This window comes from Sinocyclocheilus rhinocerous, unplaced genomic scaffold (genome assembly GCF_001515625.1).
Source record: "Sinocyclocheilus rhinocerous isolate Xijiao unplaced genomic scaffold, SAMN03320098_v1.1 scaffold524, whole genome shotgun sequence".
Lineage (NCBI taxonomy): Eukaryota > Metazoa > Chordata > Actinopteri > Cypriniformes > Cyprinidae > Sinocyclocheilus > Sinocyclocheilus rhinocerous.
Window position 1 is genome coordinate 342895 of NW_015628336.1, and position 10934 is coordinate 353828.

General features: G+C 37.3%; 2 protein-coding genes across 3 annotated transcripts in view; one reads left to right on the plus strand and one right to left on the minus strand.

Moving 5' to 3' along the window:
* LOC107737447 (kanadaptin-like) overlaps positions 1–1308 on the minus strand; it is a 14524-nt gene extending 13216 nt beyond the window's left edge. For both annotated transcript variants that reach the window (XM_016548930.1, XM_016548929.1), the window contains exon 1: positions 494–1308. In XM_016548930.1, coding sequence (XP_016404416.1) covers positions 494–1297 — 804 coding nt within the window. In that variant the 5' untranslated portion in view covers positions 1298–1308. The remainder of the gene's footprint in view (positions 1–493) is intronic.
* A 229-nt stretch (positions 1309–1537) lies between these two features.
* Positions 1538–8733, plus strand: LOC107737450 (STAGA complex 65 subunit gamma-like). Its single transcript, XM_016548933.1, has 5 exons — positions 1538–1633; positions 2213–2689; positions 3409–3733; positions 4581–4818; positions 7707–8733. The coding sequence occupies exons 2-5, from the start codon at positions 2259–2261 to the stop codon at positions 7967–7969; spliced, it is 1257 nt and encodes a 418-aa protein (XP_016404419.1). The 5' UTR covers positions 1538–1633; positions 2213–2258; the 3' UTR covers positions 7970–8733.
* Positions 8734–10934: the final 2201 nt, after the last annotated feature.

Genomic DNA, 10934 nt, shown 5'->3' on the forward strand with positions numbered 1-10934 from the left:
TCACCCATCCAACCTGACAGAGCTTGAGAGGTGAAGAGGTGAGGAGAAGAATGGCAGATAATTGCCAAATGATGATGATCAAAGCTTGTCGCATCAAACAAAAAAAAGACTTGAGACTGTAAAGGTGATTCAGCGACATATTTAGTTATGGGTATGAATACTTACGCAATGTACTTATTTCAGTTTTTTTATTTTTAATAAATTTACGAAGTTGTGACAATTCTGTTTTTGCTTTGTCAATATGGTGTATGGACATCCTAAGTGCACACACACAGCAGTGAACACACACACACACACACTGTGAACACACACCCGGAGCAGTGACATGCTCCGGGTGTGTGTATGTATGGTGTATGGAGTGTAGATTGGTGTGGAAAAAAAGTCATTTAAAGCGGTTTAACATAAGGCAGCAACATAATAAAATGTGAAAAAATGAATGGGGTATGAATACTTTTGCAAGGCACTGTATGTGCCACTCTTAATAAATACATACCTGCAAAATAAAGAGTCTCGTGCTTCCTCCAAACTTCAGAACATGTCCCACTCGTAGCCTTATGTAAGTTTTAGGTGGTATTTTGTTCTTATTCACAAAAGTCCCATGAGTGCTGCCCAGATCATAGGCATAGAAGCCCTTCTCCTCTCCTACGACCCCGTCCTGCCCAGCTCTGCCCCGGTACTGCACCACGGCGTGATAGCGGGAGATGGACGGATGCTCCAGAGACACATCACACACCGGCAACCGACCCACCACAAAGTAACTTCTCTGGGTCAGCGGGACCGTATCTAGGATCGCCCCGTTTTTCAGCAGCTCAAACGAGTAGCTGATGTTAGGAACAGATCCCCACGGGGGCTCAGTGTACGGGAGCGGAGGAAAATTACCCGCCGGGGGTAGTTTGGCAGGGATCTTAGGCCAGATGTCTTTTGGTTTGGGCTGGACCTTGTGTGCCTCTGATTTCTCGGATGATGGATGATCGCACGGGTCTGTTAGAGTGTCTGTGGGTTTTGCAGATAGTTGCTGGTGTTTAGTAACACGATCCGTGTCTTTATTCTCTGATATGCTTCTGCTTATTTCCTCTGTGAGTTTCTTGGTTGAGTTCAATCCTCCTGGTTTCTTCACAGTGAGAGATGGAGCAACAAAAATACCCGGTTTCTTAAAAGGAGCATCTGTGTTTTCATTAGTGCTGGAGATGTCCTGTTTAGTATCACCGGTTTGACCGTTCTCAGGGTCCGAGCTCGTCTCTGTTTCCATTTCAGTGTGATTATTTTCTATATGTCCGCTGCATTCAGACTCCATCATGTCTTCACTACACGATATGGTGTACCACTTTAATGATTCCGATCTTGTAGTCTAGAATTTGTGATATAGATTGATCTTATTTAGTTTATTACCATAAATGTATCAAAACATTTTTAATAAGGATGTATATTAATTATTTGCAATGTATAGTTTTGACATTTTAAAGTTCGTATCTCTTATCTCCATTGTCTAGGAACTATTTACATTTTCCACGGAAACATTTTAGTGTTGTACCTCACAGTCGGTCGTCGTTCATACGTCGTTTTGTCGAAATTATACATATTGCTTTATTTTTTTTTTTAATTATTCGCCTTTATGATCATCTGCTCATAAAAGGTAAACTAAGCGATTTGTTATGATGATTATAATGGTGATTATGGTTTATATGTGCCACATTACACACTGGACATTACAGGGCATCTAATGTGTAACGTTAGTGTGAATGTAAAAGTTCAGAATTAAGTCTTTAAATACATGAAAGCATGAACGTTTGCAAAAAGAAAAAAAACGTTGTATGTGCATATTATAGTTAGTATATCAGTAATTTTCTACATGTCCAAGTCTTTCAAAATCAAAGGAAATTATAATTTGCATAAAGAAAATTAAACATATTTTAGGGCAATTAGGCCTATATATATTTTTTGTACTTTTGAGTTTGTTTGTAATTGTTATTCTCATTGATTTCATTAGAATTGTCAGTCATTTTTGTAATACATTTATTTTGTTATGTAGACGTGTGTGGGGGATAGTTTGCAATATCACAGTGCAAAAATATATAAAATCTAAGTTTAAAAAAATATATATTTTGATATTTGAGGTAACCATTCATAACCACTACATGTGCATCAGGTGATTATTAGTGATATGGTTTTTCAAAGAAATATCAACCTGAACAGTGTTTTCTGTGGTTCTCAGATTGTACTATTATCAAAGAAGCACTGAGTGACAGCACTGTGTGAAGATGATGCGTTATTGGGGCGAGCTCCCGGTGGCTTCGGCTCCCTCGGGCCGCAGTTCTTTTGACCTCCTGCAGCGCGAGTTCCGCCAGGTGGAGATGCAAGACCCTCCCCTGCACCAACCTTCTGCACAGCGTCCACGTCCCACCACCATGCTGGATATCCCCTCTGAGCCCTGCAGCCTCACGATCCACACTGTGCAGCTGAGCCAGCATGCTCGTCGTCTCCGGGGTCTCATTGCTGCTGCCCAGCAAGGCCAGCAACCCCTGTCCACATTATTAGATGCCCAAGGTGTCTTGAAACTCGAGGATGGGGATGCTCTACCCCCCCGGCCTGCCACACCAACTGTACCTGATGATCTGCTTCCACTGGATAGTAAAGCTCCTCGACAGCTATTCCAACTACGCCATAGTGACCCAGAGAGCGACTTCTACAAGTATGTCAATAGATCATCATGTGTATCGGTCACTGTTTGTCCTATCTATTAATTTATTCAAAAATATATGAAAATTCCAATTATACATACAGTGACCTGAATACACCTCTTCTAGGATGAGAACGTTTTTAATTTCTGAATTAAAATTGGTTTTGATATTTTATGGGAGCCTAAATTAAAAAGAAAATGTACAGATGTCTTGATATCATAATGAAGACAAAAATAGTCGTGTAAAAAAAAAAACATTCTTGAAAAAATACAATTATTAAATAGTTTAAAGCAAGATTCTATTCGTAGGGGAGAAAAAAAAGTGTCCAGGTCAGTAAGTAAATATCATTTAATTTGACCTCTCTGTGATGAAGCAAGCAAGGTTATTTCAGGTTGTAAAATGTTATGTGATGTATGTAACTACCCAAAACTTTCTTTCTTTCTTTCTTTCTTTCTTTCTCACGCCCTTATACGTCATTGACCCTAGTCTGTCTGTCTGTAAGGCCTATATTAAGCTCAAGCCTATGTCAAGCAAACATTTAAATTTGTCTTGATGAACCTGTTCTCTAGATACAGTATCATCAGATACAGCCTATACATTTAAACCTGAACATTTAAAATGCATCCGCTTTTGATTTTATAAAGAAAACTCCACACTTTATTGTCCTGTGATTCCTATTTGTCACTCTTTTTTTTTTCTTTTCAATTTCTCCACATCTCCCTCTTTTTAGAGGTAAAGGTGAGCCGGTCACTGAGTTGAGCTGGCCATCCTGCCGTCAGCTTCTGTACCAGTCGGTCGCCACAGTGCTCGCTCACATTGGATTCGAGTCGGCGAATGAGAGCGTGCTGGAGACTTTGACCGACCTGGCCCATGAACATTACCTGCGGATCACCAAATTGCTGCGCGTGGCTGTTGACAGGGAGGCCTGCCAGGGCTCCACACCCTTCCCTGATGTGGTGGAACAGGTATTCCATGAGGTGGGCATTGGCAGCGTCCTAGCGCTCCAGCGCTTCTGGCAGACCCGCATTAAAGATTACCACAGCTACATGCTGCAGGTGAGATATGTCCAATGCTATGCCAGCTTCAGTACCTACAGGACTGTATGTGTATGGAGCTTATAATATGACACAACTAATTGAATTTGTATAGTGTAAATTTGAATTATTGACAAGTGTCATTTAACAAAACTGAATATTATGTGGCATTTAACATTTTATTTGAAATTTAACACAACTGAAATTGAACAGAAATTGAGATCGTAGAGACCGCTTAGATAAATGTTTCACATGCGGAGAATGCTAACCTAACATATAAGTATATAAACCATAAATGTTTAAGAATCACTTAGGCTACCTCTGGGCGATTCATGATCAGGTAGATCTTGAACTGCACGCTCATGCCAGATAACTTCTAATTGGCCAAAATGCTTTGTTTGACTTTTTGGAGATCATCTACTCTTCCCTGTGGATTACCTCTGACCTACTTTCTGTACGATCTGAATTTCTGCGTATTGAATTTTAGAATATTGAATTTGATGTTCCGAATTTCCTCTTCGTCTTGAAAACTTGAAGCTGTATTTGTAAAAACTGGATATGTGCAGTCTAAGACTTCAGAACAAAGAATTCGCTGTTTGAAAATACATGTCTATAAAACTCTGCCATAAAAATATTCAGTTGTGTTAAATTTCAAATGTTTAATATTCAAGAAAAAAAAATCAAATTCAGAACTATGTTAAATGCAACATAATATTCCGTTTTGTTAAATGACACTTGTCAATAATTAAAATTTACACAATACAAATTCAATTTGTTTTGTCATATTATAAGCTCCATATATGTGTAGCTTTTGTTTTACATTGTGTTTGCTTTGGCATTGACTGACTAGTGTCGTCTTTGACTGTAGGTCAGTAAGGAGCTCTCAGAAGAGTATGAGAGACTCGTGAATCCAGAAAAAGCTCTGGAGGATTCCAAACCCTTGAAGGTTAAAGAGGAGCCAGTGAGTGACATTGCGTTCCCTTTAAGTGAGGAGCCGGAAGCAGATCTGGCCTCAGGTGACCAGGCCCTTCCCATCGGTGTGCTGGGCACATCCAGTGAAAGACTGGCAGGAGGACTGGAGGAGGGACATTCCCCTCACACATCAGGTACCTCATACAGTTCTGAAGGATCTTTACTGGTGCTCAATAAAGTTGAAATGCTCAAAAAAAAAAAAAAATTTAAAACATCATATGCAGTTCATTCATTTCATTATTCATGTAATTCTTATAATTTTATTATTATTATTATTATTATACAGTAATATTAACTAGGGAATAAACAGCTTTTTTGAAGTCTTGTTCAGTCATGGTTTCTTTGACCCTTAGAAGTCTGTTTTTGCTACTGTACCTATAAGACTTCCTTATGTAAATGTCCTCTGTTATGATTGGCTAACCTCTTAAGTTTATGAGATGAGTAGCGAACATACTTGAGATAAAGTTCTCCATTTCAGCATGACAATTCTCACCAATATCTAAAAAAAAAAGGGGGTCCAAAAGCTCCCAAGAAAAGACCCATTTATACAGAGTGAGAAAAATAGTAAGTGTCATAATATAAATAGCATTCACAACATAAAAATTAAATAGTTGATTTTTACGTATACATGTTTTTATTGTTTATATTTAGATCGTATTAAAGTAAAAATGATTATAATATTATCTGAACAGTATTATCTGTAATGTTAGATATATAAACCTGAATAGAAATTTTCTGTTGAATTTAAATTTTCACAGTACTTTCATTATTTGCAATATATAATTTTGGTCACACTTTAGTTTAAGGACCAATTCTCACTATTAACTATCTATTTACTATGACTTTTGCCTCAGTAAACTCCTAAATAACAGTTATTAATGTGGTTGTTATGTTTAAGTGTTGGGTAGGATTAAGCGATGTAGAATATGGTTATGGTAAGCGATGTAGAATAAGCACATTACTGTGCTTTATAAGTACTAATAAACAGCCAGTATGCTAGTAATATGCATGCTAATAAGCAACTAGTTAATACTGAGAATTGGTCCCCAAACTAAAGTTTTTTTTTTTACCAAATTTTCTGCGGACCCCCAAGCACTGCCTTATGGCCCCATCGAGGACCCAGTTTGAAAAACCCTTACTATAACATTTTCAACATAGTCAACATATAATCACAAAATTACAAGTTTCAGTACAACCTGGGTGAGTGTTTGGATGGTGATTCTTGCTCTGCATTCACAAATTCTTAACTTTTAAATTAGAATTATTGAATGCAAAACATCCAGCTGTGTTTTGAGCCTCGTTTCTACCGCAGCCTTTTTTTAAAGCGGTCATCTGTCTGTTCTGCCAGACACTCGGGAGTGAGCAGCACACCATAACGAATCAACAACAGACTTTAGAAAAATGTTGTCCTTTGATCTGTCCACAACACCTCCCAAATCAACATGTGAATTCTGCATAATAACGTCTGCATGATGTCCGACCGTCATTGTCTTTGAAATGTATTATTGAAGGCAGTGAATTTGTTACACAAGCAGCTGTATTGGAGATGACTTGTGACAAAACTTCTCGGAGAAAGTTCACCGTATAGGCACAGCATGCTGTCTGCACAAATACTCCGCATTTTAATTATTATTGATAGGCATTTTCGGTAACCGTGTACTGCACGTCTTATACAAAGAGTTATTTTAGGCATAAGGCCATCACCTCGAATTTGCAAAAATTTGCATATGAACATATTTGTTTTCCTTTCCAAATGTAGTTCCTGAATAATAAATAAATGTATTATGTTTTTGCAACTAACATGCAGCAGTCCACTGCATGCCTTCTCATTATTACCAATGTGTTTCACTCATTAACGATATTCCTATTTATAGTACATTGAGCTTCAATTTATTGTGTTTGTCCTTGATTAGACTCATTTAACCATCTCTGGTTTGCATTTAAGATTGATCTCTATGTTTTATTTTTATCTCTGGCAAAATGGCTGTTATACATTTCTGTGTGAGCAGCCACTGCTTCTTCAGATCCGTTTGGTTAAAGCTTTGGTTTGGTAAAGTAATTCCATTAAATTGGAAGACTGTATACACTAATGCATAAATGCAACAAGCCGTGAAAGAGATCTCAAATCGTTACATGTCAAGAATGTAAACACAGTTGTCTTAAGTGAATGCAAACAATTTTGGTGAATATTATAATATACTGGATCTGTGCATTAGGTCTTAAAGTGACAGCAAAAGAAAAAAAATACAGAAAATTACTCTGCTCTCATGACTGAATAAATGTAATAGATTGAATAAGAATCAGCGTTTAACTCATAGTTTTTTTTTAAATTGACATTTGATTACTTTACATTTGAACTTTAAGGGCTTTTTCTTTGTATCTGTTCTGTTGTTTTTTATTTGTCATATGCAGAAAATGTTTAATTTTCTTTAATACTTGCTTTAGATCATTTTATTTGCATTAGTTAGGCTAGTATTAGTTTTTGCTGTCTTTCTGATGTCGTTATCATAAAATAAAAATGCAAGTAGTCCATTCTAGGGCTGCATAATAAATTGTAATTTAATCGTGATCACGATTTTTGCTTCTCTCGTTTAATTAAAGGGGTCATATGATGCTATTTTAAAGATCATTATTTTATAATCGTCTGTGATATTTGCTCCCTGGTTATTTATCCCAAAAGCGTTTTGTATTTATTTCACATTTGCATTATCTTGGATTGGTAACAAGCCCTCAACCATCTTTCATGCTTGAGGTTGCCGGATGTCAAAAGTTTAAATCCCTCAGTCAACTTTTCTCTTAAATTGATGCATTTGCTGCCCTGCGTTTGAGTTCATCTTCCCAATCTGGCAGCCATGCATGTGTGCTCTCTGCTCTGATATTAAAGGGCTGATGATCTGAAAACAACAGCAAACATGTAGGTTTAACAGGCTCCACTGTGATATTTTGCTCAAACAAAAGCGTAATACAGCCAGTCTATTTGTAATAATCCATATTATTATTATTTTAATTTTTTCTTCAATAGGAGCAGCAGGGAACAGCTCTCCTTTGTGGCATTTAGCCCAGGTGAAGATGGAACCTCAGGATAGTGAGGAGGGCCAGGTATCAGGTCATGGGGTTCTGGGCAGCGACGTCTTTGAAGAGGGCCCTATGTCCACCATGAGTGAGGCTGGCATCCCTCCATCTCCTGGAGGTTCAGAAGGAAGTTACATGTCTCATTCACCAGATTCTCTCATGGGCACTTCCCCCTTCACTCAGCGGCCAAAGAAACGGATGAGAAAAGTATAGTGGTTTTGTCTTCTAAAAAAAGAGACTGAAAACACTTCCACAGTCATTGTGATGCATAGTATTACCTTCTGTTGGGACTAGATGTCTTACCTCTGAATGGAAGTTTTTAAGTGAAATTAAATGAAGCCGACAAATAAAGTGCGCGTTTGAATGGTCCACCAGCAAATGGCAGACGGTCACGGTTTTACCCAATTATTTAGCGGGACAATTACTTGTTGGTAAAATTAGCATCTGTTTATTATAACGAAACAATGGAGGGAGCACAACATGGGGAGTAATTATAGCCTGATGTCTGCTTTAAAACACACAGGGACATCAATCAAGGAGTAATGGCAAATTAATTACAGCATGCATAGATCTGCATGTTAAATAAGCAGGCCATTTCATTACCTGTACACTCCCAGGCGTCACAGTGGAGGTATTGTCTCCTAGCCACCTGCGCCAAAACTGTTTTTCTGAACACATACTGGTTGAGTGTAAATTTAATTTAGCTCCTCACACTCAGCAGGTAGCAATGCATTCTGAGACTCAATCAAGAGGAACCCAGACTAGATAGCTTTCACACAACATCCTTAAAGGAATTGGTGTAGCCTTCAAGTGGCCACTTCAAGGGCATTTTTATTTCAGTTAGAAAAAAAAAAACACTGTAAACCTTGACTTCATACCACAAGCTACCACATCTGTTAGTGTCTCTCTCATGAAAAATCAAAAGAAATAAAATTCTTAACTTGCAAAATCAAAGAGATATATTTGAAGCTGCATTGTGACATTATTTTCATGGCAAAATATCACATTTTACCCTTACTTTTGCTGTAAAGTGCCTGGGGAATTTAACTTTTGAGTTTATTTGTAATTCTTACTATTCTTGGTTTCTCATTAGATTTTCATTATTGTAACTGCATTTTAGCAATAACAGTTATTTACAGTACTTGCAATATCATGATAATATTTTCACACAATGATCATTTGACTCCTATTTTGGAATTTAAAATGATCTTGCAGACACACATTTTAAGTGGTGTTTTTGGAACTAGTTATCTACAGCACACTAAAAGCATACATACATTCTGGTAATGAAAAATATTTCATTCTTAATAAATATTAATAGGCGTCATTTTATTTATTTTTTATTTTTTGTGAAGTGAAGTGAAATGAGCGGACATGTTTTTGTCAGGTTTTGTAAGAATCATCCTAAAATTAGTTGGCCTTCTAAACTAAAAAAATAAGAAGATATCTTAAACTTTGAAATCGATTCTTTCCACAGCTATGGTTTTGTAATGAACAAAATGCCATTTGTGAATTTTATAATGACTCTTTATGCACTTTTTTTCTTCTTCTGATCTTCTTGGTAAACTCCAAACTAAAAAAAGTGTTATGTTTCCCATCCTTGTGCTCATTACGTTCGTCTCCAAAGACCTTTTGTTTATTCCAACCTCATCTTCAGTTTATTTGGATGTTGTTGCTTGGTTTTGATCACAGACACAGCAGGGGGCAGTACTGCTTCACACCGGCACATTTTCTTCCACATCCACGCTGCAAGATTCAGCCTCGTTCCAGGTGTTCGATATTCCACTGGGCTGCGTCTGCTTTTATTGAGCATCCTGCTTTGTGAACAAGCTGTATTTGAGCAGAGAGAGTATCCATTTTACCCATCTCTAGTGGCAGTTGTGATTTCCTTTAAGTCCTTTCACTAAATGGAAACATGTTCAGAACTCTAGCAGATAATTATACCTATGAGGCTCGAAGATGCTTACAAATATATATGCTTCTGAGCGAAGTGTAGAGTCAATCTGGCTTTTACTGGCTTAAAAGATAGTTTCAATGATGTGGGAGATGTTACCTGTCCGGCAGCCAGCACATTTAAACAAACCGGTCAAAAATACTCTTTGTAGTTCAGATTAATTCACACCATTCAAGTAAATGTTGAGAGTTGCAAATGATTCAGGTTTCAATCGTTTCAACTTCCCTAGCGTTTTCACAACCAGTTACTTTGTATATTGTGTTACTATATATTTCTTGTTTGTTTGTTTGAGCTGAATCAAAGACTTTAGATATACCAATTTTACTATGATTATGATTACTTAGATTACCAATATTACTATGAATGGGAGAAAGTGTAACTTGAATTAAGGTGACATAAGTCCCGCCTTCTAAACTAAACAGCCAATCATCAATAGAGCGCAGCAATCAGATTCCAGAATAAAAAACTCCATTAATTTTCTCTACATGAAAATTAATTTATAAAACTTTATATAGAGACCTACTGTGAGTTCTGAGGTTGAACCAGTTTTTAAAATAGCTGTTTAACATTGTTATTTTTTTCTTTTTGCAAATAAAAGTTTGTAATGTGATTCATCACCTGGTAGTTGGTTGGCTTGGTTCATGGTGTATAACCCTTTAACAAAGATGTTTTCATATGTTTTTGATCCATAAAAATATTCCAGAACCAACACTGCTCAAAAAGTGGGAGGGCATTAATGCACTCAAAAATTCATATGATGCTGTTAGAAGCTCTGGTTGCCATAGAAACAGTCAGTGTCAGACGCATGCTTAGGACTGCACATGCGCACTGGACCAACCTGAAATATTGTGTAAACAACAACATTTATGGGACAGTTCATGTAAGATTTTGTTGCTGATTTGAAAAATGTTATTAAATGTGTAAGCTCATAATCGTAGTAACCAAGCGGTGTGTGACGCTTTTAATAACAACTGGCATGTAAACACCTTAATCGCATTGTTACAGCTGTGAACAAAGTGTGCATGTGCTCGGACATGGACAAATGACGCGTGTTGTTCTTTATGAATGAATTCTGTGACATTCATAAGTTGTCCCTTCTCTCTGAATTACCAAACTCTGTCAACAACTCGCTGCACAGTCTTAGCACCTTATCTTCTTCATTAAAGTCCCTTTAAGGCAGGGCTGCCCAACCCTGCTCCTGGCTGGCGACTGTCCTGCAAAGTT